Genomic DNA, 16884 nt, shown 5'->3' on the forward strand with positions numbered 1-16884 from the left:
CTCAAGCTGTCTAACAGCACGTGGCTCCTGTCTTAACATTGCGTGAGAGCGGTATCCGTTCACATTGCACGGCGTGGGCTTCTTTCTTCCCTAGGACCCGTTGCCGAGGCTGGTTTGCATGTTCCACTGACACCAGTCATCTCGTGACGGAAGATATGTTTCGGTGTTTCGCTACCCGTAATTGTCTGTGGTGCCGCTCGCGTGGCTGTGTGTGTCATATACCACGATGGGACCGTGATGGTGCACACACCAACGCCCTGCACTGCACAGCCGAGTATCCGTGGCCACTCGACCGGATGACCAGTGGTCCATCCGGCAAGAGCAGCTGTCCCTTGAGGGAGGGACGCCCAGCTACTGTCTTACGGCCCGGAGGTGTCTAACAGATTCACCAGTTACATCTCCCGAGTCAAAGTCCGTATTGAGCTTTCTGTGGTTTAGAATCCCCGTCTGTCGAGTGTTGTTCCGAAGGAAAAGATCTCACCAGCTACCTCTTCATTGATTGGACTCACCGGACCTGAGTATGGCGATAGTACGTGTGGTCAGAGGCAACCGCGGTTGCGGTCTTGTGGTGGCTGCGGTGTTTTCTGTGTTCACTCTTCTGGCGCGGTTCACGGAAGGAGCTTCATCAGGCAATGTGGTCGCCTGTGATGTCTCATCTACGTCTCACACATATCCGGTGACAGTAACGCCTTCCTTACCTTCGTTCCAAATTACTTGCTCACCGGGGGGTGCCACGGCGATTCCATCTACATTCGCGGCCGATCAAAAAGTGTGTACTGGTACAGTGGCTGCGGCCTGCTCAACCTCCCAGGCATTAAAAGAATTGATACCATCCGCGCAGCCAGGGTGGTGGGTGAGTAAAAATTTTCCCACGAGTGCCATTCAGTTCACCATTCCCTCGGGGAGCTTTCCACGATATACCCCGGCTCCATTTTTTTTGGGGTGCACGAAATCATCGAAGAATTGCTTGGTTACGGTTGCCGTACAACCGACCCCAGCGCAGTACAACCAGGCCACGCAGACAGTCACTTGCGCGTACGACCAGAATAACACCTTCCAGGTGACGCTTTCTCCTTCATCGAACAAGTTCACCTTGAATTGCGGCCCCAACGCGGTAGTCCAACCGACAGCAATCCAAACCAGCTACTGTCCACAGGGGATTACAGCGACAGGATGCAGCGGGGGGGCCGCAGCTCAACCATACAAGACCATATTTCATAGCTACCCTTCATCAGGTGGGTGGTGGACTGGAGAGGTTGACTCAGATCAAGGAGGAGTATTTACAGTACCGTCGAGCGCTTTCTCGTCCACGAGCTCCTCTTTCTTCGTTGGTTGCGCTGGACCAGAGAGGAGTGTGGCGGCACACAACGTTTGCTCCGTGCAGGTGACAGTCGCTGCCATTACACCAACCGCAACTGAATCTTCGGCAAAAGGAGTGTCTGTCGGTTGGCGCGAGTGGGTACTGATCGCAACTGCCGTTGTTGGCGGCAGATCGCTTTCAGTGTAGGCTCAGAAGTAGTGCCGAAGATGACGTGCAACTCGTGCTCCGGTCTGTATCCGTCTTCCATTGGTGGTGATACCCTGATGTTCGTATTCCTGATTTTACATTTTCGCTTTTCGAATCCTTTTCGTGCTTTGCTCGTGCAAAGGGGGCAACTAGAGATGGTGGCACCGTGGAGACCAGGTGGGGGACGGACAGGCAGTGTTTGCACCTGGTGGGCGCTGCTGCTTTTTTCTGTCCTGGTGGATAGAAATGCCTCCAGTCAGGCCGTGTAGAACGCATGATTGTACAGACAAACGCGTCTTGTGCGTGCTGCTAAGCCATGTAAGAAATCCCAGTCGTCGAAGTGAGCCGTGTGCCACAGTCGACGGTCGAGGGACACGGCACAGACACGCAGATATGGCATGTGACATCCAAGCACGGATTTTTGTAGGAATCGTACCCATCAAGGAAAAGGCTCTGGCCACCCACGAGCAGCCCCTGCAGAGCTTCCGGTGTCTGGTGAAAGCACCCCCCCAGTGAGCAAACACATTTCACCAAGTTTAAGGCTACGCGTTGTGTGGCCGTGAATCGCGGATGTACACGTTGTCTGGAAGACGGCACCCCAGCTTGGCAGCAAAGGTAAAGATGTAACGGCGCTGTACTATCTCCCTCACGGCGAGAACCTTTAGAGCGAGGTGCCTCCCTATAGCCACGAAACACATCAGATACAGCAATCGCCAGTGTAGTGCTGAACCGTGGGCATAGCCACTTGCACTACCTCACCGCGCGTTCAATGACGCGGTCACGGCATCATACGGTCACAGTGATGTGGGTTAAGCCAACATGTGTAACTGCAAAAGATACACATATAATGCTCGCGGTTGTCCAGTGTTCCAAACGGCTGTCCTAATTTCCTGTGCAGCACCGTAGAAACACTGAGCGCAGTTTTCCGTTTCAGATGCGTTGCTGCGGGAAGTGTGCCCGCTTTCGAAATCCGACTTCATTACGCAGAGATGTTCAGCACGTACGTGTGGTAACGGGCCATCGACAGCCGCAGCCAGACGGAGTTCACGAGCCGCCGAATTTCAGAATGCAGAGCGCATCTATAGTGTGCGCCGGTGTGCCGCCGTCTACGCTGGCTACAGTCTCACTACCTAGCAACCAAACAACGAACAGACCTCGCCCATTTCCTCGAATTGGCGATTGTGGAAGACACACTGGTGCACGATTCTGCTTTTTACAATTTACACCGCCTCTAAACCTTTCGAGCTGCATGCGATGACAAGCGGAATGGGTTCTGGAGAAAAGAGCCCCGAACGGAGTGACCGGGAACGGTGAGGGGGCTGTCGAGCCGCGGATAAACGCATGCGTATGTCAACGCGTCCACAGGACATTTTCTTCGGGTTGTTTCCATTGCTGTGTGAGGATTCCATGTCTTCTTCAAGTACCAAACTATACCAAACTGCCAGGAACAGGGCCGGAACATTCGTCTCTGAGACGTCTCTTGCCGGTTGCTCCGCACCGCATCCCGCTTCAGCGTAGGTTGGTTCGCTGCGTGGGTGGTGCCTCTCGCGCTCCTTGTTGCTTTGTTTCCTGTGCGTTTCCATTGAATATGACTCGGTGAACGCGAGTGCCGGACTTTTTGCCTCCGACTCAAAGCGAAGATGCTCGTGTGTCTCTGACGTCTTTGCGGTTCCGCCGACCACGTCTCCTGTTTTGGGAGTGGATTTGGCGTGCCTGGTCCTCGACCAGCGCGCGTGTGCGAAGGCGGGACTGCGAGCGTTTTGCCCTGGGAGCTTGGCAGCGGGGGACGTATTCTTTCCAAGCAGGTCGACGCATTTCCCATCGACAGAGACCGCCATTTTGTGCCGCTTTGCCTGTGCTGTCGACTTTGGAGTCATGCAAACGCCAGCGACTCTCTATCTCTTGAGCTGCAACAGTACCGCCGCTTTGAGAGCGGAAAAATGGGTTTGAGGGTTAGGACATGGCGTGGCCATTCCATCTCTTTCCTTCCCTTGCTGGCGACGCTCCCCTGTTCCCTTGAACTCCACTACAAGGTTCTGTGGGCGTGTGACGGGGCTCTTTGTTTCTCTTGCCGTCCATCTTTCGTTTCGCTCTTTTCGTAGAAGTCGCCGTGATTGAAGCCTCGCCGCCACCGACTGCTCTCCTCCCCCCTCCATCGTCCCCTCCTCCACCTTTCCTTCCCGTCTTCCGGATTTCCTGTCCTCTTGTGCCCCGAACCCTAAATCCTAAACTTTCCCCCCGCTGTTTTCCACGCTTTCTCGTTCGCTCCAACGACGGTCTGAACACTCGTCGAAGATGACGACGACAGCGCCGCCAGGCGCTGCTTCTGAGGAGCCGCTTCTCGATCGCGAGGAACCAAGCAGCGTGTCCAAAGCAACGGAATCACCAGCAGAAAGTTCTCGGGAAGCTCAAAGAACGCCTGCGGCGGCGGATGGAGTCACGCCAGAAGCCGTAGCATGTGGCGAGAAGCCGGAAAGTTCCTCCTTCAGTGGCAGCTCTGCTGAGGTGACCCCTCCGTCTGCGACTGCTGGTGCGGCACGAGCACCGTTAGGGCAGCATGCGCCCTCCAACGCGAATTCTCATTCTTCGTCTCGCGAGGATCCTGGTGGCAGCGTCTCTGGATCCCCGGCGTCCTCAGACGACCCAGCAGCGGGTGGTGCACGGACAAAGAAGGGTATGAGTAGGGAACTGCTGAAGCTTCTTTCTGGCAGTGGAAATTCCTTTGATGAACTCTGCTTCGCTTTCAGTCACCGTTCGCGCCACGCATCCTCCGAATCGCCTCTCCTCAGTTCGGTGTCAGGCCGAGGTCGGCGTAGAGAAGAGAGCAGAACAGGGACGAGCTGGCCGGAGACGAACAGCCGTGAACAGGGTTCTGTCTCTGACCCTTCGTCCTCAAGCGATCCGGTTTCCGCGGGATCTCGTGCTCCAGGTGGGCGTTCCGCTTCGACGTCGAAGAAACAGGAAGCGCGTGGTACGCGTGCGCCTGCAAAAACGGCTTCCACCTCTTCTGCGCACTCAAAGACGAAGACTGAGAAGCTTTCACCCTCTTCGCCGCGAGCTAGCAAGGGCGCCGCGCGCTCGGAAGGGGAAGCAAGTCCCACAGGCTGCGTGTGCGACGACGCGGAGACAGCGAAGGCCGTCGCGGCTGCGCTCGCAGCAGAGATGGAGACGTGCCGCGAGTTGTCAAGTCTGTTGAAGAATGGGAAAAAAGGCACTGACCAGGGCGTCGTCTCAGAGGAGATTCTTCTGGCGCTGTCCGGTCAGAAATCGCGACGGCCGACAAGGAGCTGTGCGGCTCCAGCGCAGCCCCAGGCGCAGGCGGCGCCAAAGGGACAGCGAAAGGGGAGGACTCACGTCTCCGCAGACGCTTGTGGCTCTGACTCGAACTCGATGCTTGCGCGCTCTTCCCGCGCCCTTGCCTCGCCTGCCTCACTTGCTTCGCCGCCTTCTCTCGTGTCGCCGAAACACGGCACGTCTCCGCGAGCTCGTCAGAAGACTGGATCGGCTGCGTCGGCGCGGCAGGCCCCGGAGACGAGCGCGGAGGCAGGCGGGAAGCGAGACGAGAAGGCAGGCGGGAAGCGAGACCGGAAGGCAGACGGGAAGCGAGACGAGAAGGCACAGACCGATTCGAGGAGTGTCCTGGAGGACACAGACGAGGCGACACAGGCTGCAATCGCCGCGCTGCTCGCCGAGGAAATTGGATCCTCGAAAGAGGCAGCAAAGCTTCTCGCGGGCGAGGGAAAGGTCCAGGCATACGAGCGGCTCGTAGTGTCTTTCGCGGGAGGAATTGGAAGTCGCCGGCGCACCACGCGGCAGCTGGCGACGCTGTCGGCATCGACCGAGTCCGCGAGTGGGAAGGAGACCAGAGACAACGTCCCTGGAGAGAAAAGAGGCAAGAAAGGCATCACGGCGAAGGGCGGCGACCGCGGCCAGGGTGAAGATGCACAGAAGTGTTGTGCAGCCCCTTCCGCGAGTGCGTGTGGTGAAGCCGGCGGCAGGACGGGAGACAGGGGACAGCACAAAGACGCGAGGGGTGTGGAGGGCGAGGCCGAAGCGGGGAGGAGGAAGCAGAGAGGCGAGTCGGACGGCGTCAGCCGCCAGAGGAAGGCTGTCGCCGCGTTGCCAGACTCGCCGTCGGAGCGCAGAGAGGAAGAGAAGGCAGGGAGCGATGGAATTGTGAAAGAGGATGCAGGGAGTAAACGAACGGCACTGCAGCGGGAGGCCGAGACATCGGAGGATGAAGCCCTGTGTCCCCAGATGGGACGAAGAATGAAGAGAGACATCGTGAAGGCCGGACGGGTGGAGGAGGACCGGAAGAAGAGAGCAGCGCAGGAAAGCGACGAGGAGGACAAGTGGAAGGTGAAGGAGGCGAAGGGCCAGGCAAAGACGGGAGAAAAGCGAGGCCAGCAGGCGAAGAGGCGACGGAAAGTGCAGGCGAGGGAGGAGGAAGAGGGAGGAAAGAATGAAGGGGAAGAAGGGAAGTCGGAGAGCGCGGGGCGACAGGAAAGACAGCGCGCCGAACCGGAACTGAAGAAGCGAGAACGGGACTTTGAAACGAATGAAGGTGACGAAGGCCCCCTGAGGGACGATGAAAAGAAGTTAACAGAGACAGAAGAGAGGCCGCAGCCGGTGCGCGCGACTAAAAGCGATGAAGGCGAAGACAAACTGTCCCCTGCGAAGAGAGCCAGGAAACAGATCAAGAGTTCTGAGGAGGAAGCGTCGACTACGGCCGAAGAGGAACAAGCAGTGAAGCAGGAAATGGAGACGAACGGGACACTGCTATTCGACAGTCCCAGGCCGGAGACAGCTGCTGCTGAAGACGGGCTTTTTTCGCGAAACAGTGAAGGCGACGGGGTCCCTCACGGCGAGGGAGAAGACGCAGCTGTCTCAGCAAGTCGACACTCCGAGACTGCGAGAGACGAACAGACGACACTCGAAGCAGAGTCGAGCGCGGGCTGCCGAACCCACGGCGAGTCGCGAGCGAGCGAGACCGGAAGGGCTACCAACGGAGGGGCTGAAGAAGCGCCAAGGACGGGGGAAGACCAGGCAGAGGAGAGAGAGGAGGTTGTTCAGAGCGCCGACGAGGGCGAAGAGACGAGCGACAGAAGGAGGCCCTCGCTGCCAACTTCAAGCGACATGGATGGACGGCGATGCAGGGGGAAACCCGGTCGAAACCCAGAGGGCACAGGAACAACGCTCGAGGAGTCTGACGGTCAAGCAGGAGCACGCGAAGGCCGCGTCACGTGCGGAGAAGCTCGGCCTCTCAAGATTCGAAAGAGAGTCATCAAAGCGAATGTAAGCTAACCTGGCCGTCCGAGGCGCTCTTCGATGCCTCTGGAACTGGAAAGGAAGCGACGTCGCCATCGTCGGAAAGTGTTTGGGTTTCCACGGGGAACATCTCAGTGCTTTGGTTCGTGCTTCGCGGCCTTTCGCGTTTTCCCATGCTTCTACGGTTTTGGTCTGCATTCACTTCGGGGGTTTCCTGGCCGCCTTTTTGCCGCGGGACTTTTTTACGAGCAACATTGCTGTCTTCACTTTACACATCCGCCCTTCGGCTTCTTTCTTCGCTCGTGAGATCGGCGCGCTCTCGCCCGTTCTTCCTAGGCCTTCCAGGAGCTTTCCCCGCGACTTTGTTCGACCGCAGTGCCTCCATTCACACAAGGCAGGGCCGTCAGACGGGTTTGCCTCCCCCCTGCTCGTCTCAACTGGTTTCTGTGTTCCTCCCGAGAGGTTGCTGTTTTCTCTTCCGTTTCGTCCTGTGCGGCGTTCCCCCCTTTCCCGGCGCTCTGTTCTTTTCGTTTTTGCGCGTCCGCGTTTCTGGGCCGGATTGCTCTTTTTCGGCCTCAAGCGCTTTCGTTCTGGCCGCGCTTCCGTTAGCTTCCAATCGCGTTCGCCTTGACTTTTTCTTTTCTCTCCTCTTGAGAGTCTTGCCACGGTATGCGCGGCGTCCGTTGCTGCTGTCTTTACAGGCCGCCGTCAACTTCACTTTGTGCGGAATCTGCGGCGCGTTCGGCGACGTTCTCTGTTGCGACTTCTGCCCTCGCGTATTCCACCCCGCGTGCCTGTTCAAGTACACCCCGCTGCGCGTCTTTGTGCCGGTCGAGCTGCGGGCCGCCGCCAACGCACTCTCGGCGTCCGCTGCGTCTTCGCCCTCGCCCGCGGCCTCCTCGCGGGCGACTCCGGCGCCAGACTGGGCGTCGCTGCCTCCGCCTCCGCCTCCTCTTCCGGGGTACCAGAGTCACTCCAGAGTGCGCGAAGATGAGCGCGGCCGGAAAGCGGGCGGCGAGAAGCAGCGACGCTCGCCAGCGGCAGGCAGAGACAGCGAGGAAGACTCGAGTATGCTCTGGATGTGCCCAGATTGCTACGGCGTGCCCTACTCAGCCAGTCGCCCTGTCGAGCATCCCGCGTGGCGGATCAAGTGCTTGGACTGGCGGCGAATCGCTGAGGACGAGAGCAGCCTCTTTCTCTCGTTTCCCAACCTCGACGCCGTGCAGCCGTACTTTGGAGACGAAGACGCGTGGAGAAGTTTCCGTGACAGAAAGGGCCAGAAACTCCTCAAGCGGTCTGCGCAAATCGCCAAGACGGTCGTCGGCGCGGCGGGGAAGGGAGGCGGAGACCGGCAGATTCCCGCAAAGACCGTTTTCTTGCGACTCGCGGACTTCCCGCTGACGCCTGCGCGCCATCTCCTGCATGCAATGGGCAAGAAAACTGCGCTGCAGGCCGTCGCCTTCCTCAAGAATCTGCTTCTCCGTGTCGCGAGCTCCAGCAAGGAAGAAGAGCAAATGAATTTTCTGGTAATCCAACAAGGGTTTAGGGTTTAGCGGGTGGGGGATGACGTGGGTTTTTGCACGCGGGTTTTCAGAGACGCTGCGCACAAGCGTCCGGAACGGCCGCGGTAGAAATATACCCTGGGGTGTATATGCCGCGTGCGCTCTGAGGGCCTGTCGCCTTGGGCTCCGGTTCCTCCCAGTTTGCTGCAGGCTTTGCCGACCTCTCTGTCGGGCGTTTCTGCTCAGGAGTTTGGAGCCGAAGTCGCGTACCTTCTCACCAATTTGCTGGGGTACTTGGGCGCGTCGAGACACCTCGTGGACCCTATCGTCGACGCGGCCTCGTGCATCCTTCTGCTCTGGTCAAAGCGGCGACGGAAGCTCGGCAAAGAAGCCATCATGACGGATGAGGCTCTGATCTTCTCCACCCTCGAGGCCTGCTGGGCACAGCTGTAAGCGAATAACTAACCAGCGGAGAAGGAACGAAACGAAAAACAGTTTCCGCCTCCTCTCACAGCCATCTCCAGGGGGGACAGGCGAGACTGGCAACTGCCGAGACCGTAGCACAGTCTAACAAACCGCGTACGAGCAGTCCGTGGGTGGCCAAGCATTCTCCGATGCATGCAGCGCGCGTGTTGTGAGGGAGGCTGTGAATGCAAAAGAGAAATCGCGACCAAAGGAGACACGAAGCTCGCCCACCTACGCAGTCAGTAGAGGAAGGCAGAGAGACTTGGAAATGGAACCCCGGGTATCGACGAATGAGACGGCTGCAAACACCGGAGCGACAGCCAGAAAGCATGGCGGCTTTTTTCTCTTTTGGGGGTGGCCGTTGGACCTCCTGAGCTGTAGCCAAGCGTTTCCCGTTTCCCACGTTTTTCCCCGATAGATCCTTTACTTTTCACGAGTCGAGGTGACCTGTGCGCATGCATGCCGCCATGTGGACTGCGCGCCATGCGGACTGCGCGGCTTTCGCCAGGTTTTGGATTCAGAGTCTTCCGTGCCGTTTCCCCTCTCTGGCTGCAGCGTTCTCCACCGGTACAGCACGACCTCAGGCCTGCGAGCGGCGCCCGCGACGCCGAAGACGACGCTAAGCTGCAGCCTGGGCGAGCAAAAGCTGTATTACCGCGAGTGGAAGGAAGAGGTGGAGAGGTCGATTGCGGCGAGTCGCCTCGAGTTCCTCTACTTCGACTTCCGTGCTGGACAGCTGCTCTACTATGATCTCTCCACGTGCCCTAACTGTGACAGATCTGGAGGCGTCTCTGGGCGATACGGTAAAGCCCCCACAAAAGCCCACGTTTGGTGGAGTGGAGACAACCAGAGAGAGGACCTCTGAAAGAAAAAAGGCAAAACACAAGGGAAAAATGCACCTACTTCTCTACAGGTGTATCGGAAGGCGCATACAAAGGCCACCATATACATATATATCTATATGTGTATATCTCTATATTTATGCTGTATATTTGTGCTCTATATTTATGTACGCATATATATATATATATATATATATATATGTATGTGTATATCTCTATATTTATGCTGTATATTTGTGCTCTATATTTATGTACGCATATATATATATATATATATATATATATATATGTATGTGTATATCTCTATATTTATGCTGTATATTTGTGCTCTATATTTATGTACGCATATATATATATATATATATGTATATATATGTATGTATATATATATATATATATGTATGTATGTATACAGATGTGGGTGCATGCAAGTTTGTGTATTTGTGTACGTTTGTAGGTGGGTGGGTGTGTCGCTTTTTGTCAGTCGCTTCGTGGATGAACACTGGAAGATCTTCTCCGTTTTCATACGCCGAACGTTTTGTGCGTTTCAGCGGTTCATTCGAAGGCCTTGCGAGAAGTCGCATGCTCTTCGCCGCCGGCTTTGCTTGCTGTCCCCGTGCATTCTTTAGACCGGTCCTCGCTCTCTGGCTGCTGCCGCGCTTTTTTTGTACGTGAGGACAGCTTGTCGACGCTTTTCCCGCCGTCTCTCTCTTTCGACCTTTGTGGCTTCAGCGGTTTGCAGTCTCTGCAATTTCCATCTGCCGCCGGAGTGGGCCTGCGTCGACTTTGGGCGGCTCTTCGAGCAGCTCGTCTGGGGCAGCTTGATGCAGCGTGCAGGCATCAATCCGTGCGAGGTGAAGAAAGGCCGCAGTTGCTGGGGCGGCTCTTCGCCCGTCGAGCAAATTCTTCTCGAGATGAAGAGCAGTTTAAGGCCCTGGCGCAACCGCCTCGACCTGGGGACGGAAGACTGGAAAAACCAAGTCTACATGGTGAGGCCTCTCGACGGGACGCCGCCCAAGCCACGCGCGTCTTCGGCTCTCGAAAAGAGAGGTTTAAATCTGTCTCTGTCCCTTCTTTCCATTACCTACTGCCCCTGAATAGGACTCGGCGTGCAGGCGTGTGTGCGTGCGCCGCAAACGCGCGTGAACGACAGCTACCCCTCGCCTCTCTCAACAGCTGTTTGGTTGGCCGTCAGAGAAGACACCCCCTCGTGCACTGCCTGCAAAGGGGAGACCTCTCGACAGGCTTCCGCCCCTCTGTGTAAGCGTCGCGCTGTCTCCTTTTTCGCTTCTCTTCAGGTGGCGCATGCACTGTTTGTCGTCAGCGGCTGGGGCCGATATCGCCTGGACTTGCGCGAACGCTTCTGGTTGCCGGACACCCGGTTTCTGCGCTTCGCGCTCCACGAGGCCATGCTGATTGGAGATGTCGAACTGACAGGAGAAATCTTGCATGTGAGTGGCTGCACAGGAGGACTCGCGGCCTCGGACAACACAGGAGACTCTTGTCCTCGCGACGGTTAGACGCGTACACACTCGAGCGAAAGCGCCTCGGCCATGCAGCCTGATCTACCATCTCCACCGATCTGCGCAGGCTACTCTGCGGCCGATCGTGCAAAGATATACATACATTTGCGTGTGCAAATAGGCGTGCACACCCAAACTCATGTTCATAATAAAGAAGGTCTATTTGTATGTATGTATGTATGTATGTATGTATGGATGTATGTATGTATGTATGTGGATGTGAATCCTGTAGAGTGTGAATTGACGCTTACGCACCTTGGCGCCTTGGGAAGTGCAGTTGAAACTGTGGGTCTCTCTTTTCTAACACTTTCTCTTTCGTTGCGCTGTCGCTCTCTTAACCTAACCTGTCACTCACCCCCTCTCTTTTGGGTTTCTTTTTGATGCAGTCGCTCCATCTTTTCGTGGTGTCCGAGTCGCCTCGCCGTTTGAATTCCGCCTCTTCGGCCGCTCTGAGCGGACCTGGAGACGGCGCAGCGGCGCGGCGGCCACCGCGAGTCCTGACTGAGGAGGAAGAGGAGGAACTGCAAGCGGAGCAGTTTGCGATTGACTTGGCCATTCAGCATGGCATTATTTATCTGCTGTACAGACAGTCAAAGTCGCACCGGGGATGCTGGACTACCAAACAAGATTCGTTCTACAAGACGTTTCACACCTCCTTCTGTGCAGCCATAGGTGCGTCCTCTGAAGTCGCTGCGTGCCGACTGTGCGACTTGGAAAACCCAGTTTACTGTAAAGAACTATGCTTTGTTTTCGCCGTAGTTCGGTACGGGGAACGGCCGGGGACGAAGGCGGGCTGTTCGCGTTCGTGGCTGGCCGCGAGCGGCTCTCGCCAACGCGTTTCCAGCGACGCCTTCAAGTTGAAGGGATGAACGGAAGCGGAGAGAGCGGAACACGCACAGCTCGCGAGCGTTCCGTTAGTGGGGGAACGATGTCGCAGATTGGCGAGTACCTTCTGCAGGTTGCTGATGTCCTTGCCGGTCGGCGCGCGGTTGTCGCGCAGTTTCACTGAAGTTGTATTCTATGAACAAACGCCTTCACGGAGAGGTTGCCGTTTCTGCGCGCCGCGTTTGCCCCCGCCCTCATTCCTCGCCCTACTCTTCTTCCACTCTCGCCCCCCATTGTTTCTGTTCTCGCAAACGCGTCGCGTGCTCACAGCCTCTCGGTTTTTGGAGCTGTGTCTCTGTTTCCACTCAGGTCTCATCCGCCCCCATCGCGGGTCTTCTCCAAAGTCCTCTTCGTGTTCCTCGCAAACTCCCGTCGCCTTGCCGTCCTCCGCCCAGACCGTCGATCGGACTCATAGCGAGTGGCAGAGACTCTTCTGCTCTTCCTGGCCGGCTGCCTCCGTGTCCCTCGCCTCGCCCACCGCGGTCGACTTCCTGGGGGCGTCGAGAGCCGCCATGCTTGGACCAGCAGTCTCCAGGGCGCGGCGGGCGGCCGACGACGCCTCCCCCGTCTTCCCTCTCTCTTGCGGGGCTCCACACTCTTTGCGGCCCAGAGGCAAGGACGACGTCGCCATTCGAATTGCCACAGTCAAGGTGAGGATTCAGACGTTAGCGAGGCGAGCGAGGCGGATACGACAGAGAGGAGCGCGGCAGTGGAATATCTCTTGCCTACTCAGGAGAGAAGAAAAAGACGAAATGTAGATAGGATTGGATGGCACCGCAGGATTCCTCAGGCTTCGTCCCCATGAGATTCGGTTGCAAGCGCAGTGGCTGCTGGTTTGTTCGACAGAGCTTGTTTCCGTGTCGTTTCACTCAGCTGGTCTGTGAACGATGTGTCGGCTTTGCTTCTTCCCACCGCTAGGCCTTTCGTCGTTCTCAGTGGCGTTCTTGTTTCGGTTGCCCACAGCGTGCAGGTTCGCCGTAGGCTGTCCCCGCTCCTTCGGCTTTTGTCGCATGCTGCCTCCGTGCCTCCGGCTGCTGCTTGCCTCTCAGGTGTTTGTGAGACGGCCGTTGCGGCGCATGTCCTCCTCTCTGTGGAGACGCCTGTGCGCGTCGTCGCTGGCTGCCTGTCGCAATAGCAAGAAATCGGTCAAGCTCTTTGGCGAGAAAGGCCTCCTTGGTCCCGACGTCTTCGGCAAGTCCGACGAGATCACCGTCGGGGTCTATTCCTTCCAGGGGATCTGGTAGGCCGGTTGGGAAACAGACGACGACCCTGAAGGAAACGAACAGGGGCGAGAGAAGGGAGAGATAGAGAGGTTGCAGAACACCAGGGAGCAACAAATGGTAACAGACACGCGTAGGGGGAGCGAGACGAAGAGGGCAAAGAGAGACCAGAGAGACTCGCGCTCAGGAGAGACAGCTCCGACCCCAAGATCGGCCTGGCCGTCTCGTGCCTCAAAGTGATGTCTCTTCGACGGATGCTTTCGTTGCCTGCGCCTCTACCTTTTCGCCACTCGCGAGGAGCCCCGGCCCGGTGTATCTTGCCCTGTCGAGCTCGTTGACTGCTCCTCCATGCGTGAGTCTCCCGCGTCGTCGGCTTGTCGCGTCTGCGCAGGAATGTGCATCGGTCGCGCACCCTCTTTCTGTAGCGGAGCAGAAAAAATCTCACTCTCGATGCATTCCTTCGCTGCCCATCGTCCTTTTGTGTGTGTCATTTTCGCCGCGATCGGTCTCTCTTCTCGCCGCATGCGTTCGCGTTCTTTTTTGCGTCAACTCTCGAGCGCGCGGCCTTGTCTTCTCTGCCGAAGTTCCCCCCCAGCGAGCATGCGGTTTCTTTGGACCCCGAAGCGTTTCCGAAACGGACGTCGGTACGTGGTTTTCCAGTGCTGGGTTTGTTGCTCGCTTGATTGCCTTTTCGTTCCCGGGTTCCCCCTTTTCTCTGCCGGTTCTCAGCTGCGTCTCCCTCGACGACTTGTCGACGCTTCTTCTCTGCGAACCGGCGTTTTTGGAGCACCGCGTTCTCGCCTTCATTCGCACAGCCCTAGTCTTGCCAGTCGTTGACGCTCAGCAAGCTCGCCCGAATCGCCACGTCCCTCCGGAGTTCCATCGCTATTTCACAGCGTTTGAGAACCGAAATTGTCTGAACGGGGGCGAAGAGACCGCGCGCGCCTCCGTTTCAGCGTCCCCTGAGTCGCCGTCCTCGTCTGCGTGCGCAGCGGCCGACGAGAGACGAAAGGAGGACGACGATCTCTCGCCAGGCAGCAGTGGACGCTTGGGCAGCGACGGCCGCGGAGGGAGCAAGGCGAGGGGAACGAAGAAACTCTTTTCCCTCCTCGATCTGAAGGAACTACTGACGGTAAGCGTTCTCGGCCGTGGAAAAAGGTGGCTAGGCACCGTTAGACAACGCTCCGACTCGCCCCTCAGAGTCGGTGCACAGCGGCACGCAGGGAATTAGAACTGGCTCCAAAAATACCGACGACACGCACACCCACAGTTATCTCCTCGGGCGTAGGCATGTAGACGTCACGCGTTGATGTCGGTACCCAAGTACCTTATTGTTCATATAATTATGTATGTACGTATGTATGTATCTATGTAATGTATCTGTATGTATGTATGTATGTATGTATGTATGTATGTATATGTATGTATATGTATGTATGTATATGTATGTATGTAATGTATGTGTATGTATGTGTATGTATGTATCTATGTAATGTATGTATGTATGTATGTATGTATGTATGTATGTATGTATGTATGTATGTATGTATATGTATGTATGTATGTATATGTATGTATATGTATGTATATGTATGTATGTATATGTATGTATGTATGTATGTATGTATATATATATATATATATATATATATATATAGGTACACGAGGCGGAGCATCCCTACCTGTCCGAAGCGCGCAACTCTTGATCTCTGGCGTCCGACCAGTTCAGTTCACGTGCTGCATGCTTTGTGCATATCTCCCCGACTGTTCGAAACGGGCTTAGAGAAACCCGAGCATTCCTTCTCACCCGGCCGGTGTCACTTTGTGTTTCCACCTTTGCGTCCAAATCCCCACAGCTGCAGGCAATGATGGGCATTGCGGAGGCTCTGGTTCTGCCGGTTGAGGAGAACATCGGCGCGCTTCTTCGCGCAGTCGAGAGGTGAGAAAGCACGCTTGGCCCGTCTCCTAGATCCGATTTGGACACTCTAACCTGTCGGCGGTCTCTTGGAGAGATCCGAACGGCACTACGCGCCCGAAAAGGCGAAGAAACCAGAGTACCGGGTTACCGCCTGCACGCTCGTGGATCGCACGAGTTAACCGACCCCCCCACAACCGTCCGGTGCCTAGCCTGGTCCGCCTCTGCGTGTCTGGCGCAGCTCGCCGCTTTTGAAAAAACCGGGAGGAAGGGGCTTTCGATTCCCGCGAAGGAAAGGGACAGCGTGAGGAGTCTGCAGGCGCGCGTGTGCGCAGCTGATTCTTTGCTTGGCGCCACAAGAGCGAGGTTTTTCTTGGCGCAGATGGCGTTCCCTGGCGTCGACACAAACACCAGGATCGAAGTGTGCCCCGGGGGCAACCGGTTTCCTCTGCATGTCGCTGGTGCGTTGGTGTCTGCGTTCTGTCTTGCCGCTGCTCAGCCAAGTCTTCAAGCCCGTCGATGTCCAAAAAGGATAACCAGCCGTTCAAGCGGTCGACTCAAAAGAAGCATTCGGACGTGGCAGGTTCTCAGCAGGCGTCTCCTTTTCGTTGAGACGCCAGCACAGGCAAAGACGAAGCGTCTCGCTGGGTCAGCGCTCCCGCCTTGAGGCCGGGCACAGCCCAAACACGATGCCCGTCGCCGGGTTCGCCGCACGTGACGCATTTCCCGAGGAGTGGACGTTGCCAAGGCGGAAGGAAACAGCTGGTCGCGAGCGTTGGTGAAGCAATGGTACTTTTGTGTCGTACAGAACGTATTGTGTGTGGTCAGAAAAAGGAACGTGCGCTGCGTGCTGGTAGCGCGTCTCGCGCTCTGTGTCCTCCCGCGCGCAAGAGCCCCTTGGGGGCTGTTTGAGGCCCTCGGCTGGACGCCAAGTGGTGCATGGAGCCACAAAAGGTGTAGAGAGCGAAACTGTTTTTGAAGAGAATCTCTTGGCGTTTTTTTGCACATTTTTTCGCGGCGCTGTTCCCTCGCAAGGTGCTCTCCGTGGGAGGCGCCCCGTGGTTTCGTGCTCTCGTCGACGGTCTCGGGAGTGCACTCTCGCCTCGCTCTCTTGGCCAGCGCGGGGCCCAACTTAAAATGCGAACAGAGACAGGCCAAACCCGCGAAGGCCGGAGTCATGTGATGAAACGAGCAGGGAAAGGATTGTCAACGTGAATCTCTGTACCGGTGCATCTCCACTACGTGCCGTGCTCCACAGTTGCTTGTGTCGACGCGCATTCTGTGGATTTCGACTCGCTATTTCCTCAGGAGCGTTTCGCTTCACAGAGTGTCGCTCACCGTCGCCACTTTATCCAGTCTCTGGGCACACGCTTGTGTGCAGATTTGTGATTGGGAATGTGGGAGCAGAAGTGGATCTCTCGGTGGGAAACGAGGTAAGCGGGACAGCGCTTTCGATATTCGACGAGAGTCTTTGAATTTTTTTTTGAGGGATTCGGGACTTGTGCTGGACACGACAGGGGAAGCCGCGGTGAGTCTTGACCACCGCCGTGCGATATGGTAGCAGGCTCCGAGACAGCACCTCTCTTGCACATATCTGTTCCTCGCGTCCCAGTTTTTCTGGTTTCGTCTGCGTGGCTCTTTGTAGAGCGAAACAAAACCCACAAAGGGCCGATCGGGCCCGCTCATGCTGCCCCAGACACCTTGTTTTGTTTTCTGTCATGTGGAGGCATTTCCGGCCGTGTCGAGTCGACGCAAGG

The 16884-nt window shown here is 56.7% G+C and overlaps 2 protein-coding genes across 2 annotated transcripts; both read left to right on the forward strand.

Annotated features, from left to right (window-relative positions):
* Positions 1 to 520: 520 nt before the first annotated feature.
* NCLIV_035375 (SRS domain-containing protein) lies at positions 521 to 1507 on the forward strand (the record flags this gene model as incomplete). Its single annotated transcript, XM_003883739.1, has 1 exon — positions 521 to 1507. The coding sequence occupies one exon, from the start codon at positions 521 to 523 to the stop codon at positions 1505 to 1507; it is 987 nt and encodes a 328-aa protein (XP_003883788.1).
* A 2295-nt stretch (positions 1508 to 3802) lies between these two features.
* Positions 3803 to 15663, forward strand: NCLIV_035380 (conserved hypothetical protein; the record flags this gene model as incomplete). The annotated part of the gene is made up of 12 exons (XM_003883740.1): positions 3803 to 6802; positions 7477 to 8301; positions 8524 to 8726; positions 9298 to 9545; positions 10317 to 10573; positions 10883 to 11035; positions 11494 to 11779; positions 12302 to 12642; positions 13042 to 13232; positions 13942 to 14344; positions 15069 to 15151; positions 15627 to 15663. 12 exons carry the CDS (start codon positions 3803 to 3805, stop codon positions 15661 to 15663), a joined length of 6027 nt encoding a protein of 2008 aa, XP_003883789.1.
* Positions 15664 to 16884: the final 1221 nt, after the last annotated feature.

The sequence above is a fragment of the Neospora caninum genome, chromosome VIII (assembly GCF_000208865.1).
Source record: "Neospora caninum Liverpool complete genome, chromosome VIII".
Lineage (NCBI taxonomy): Eukaryota > Apicomplexa > Conoidasida > Eucoccidiorida > Sarcocystidae > Neospora > Neospora caninum.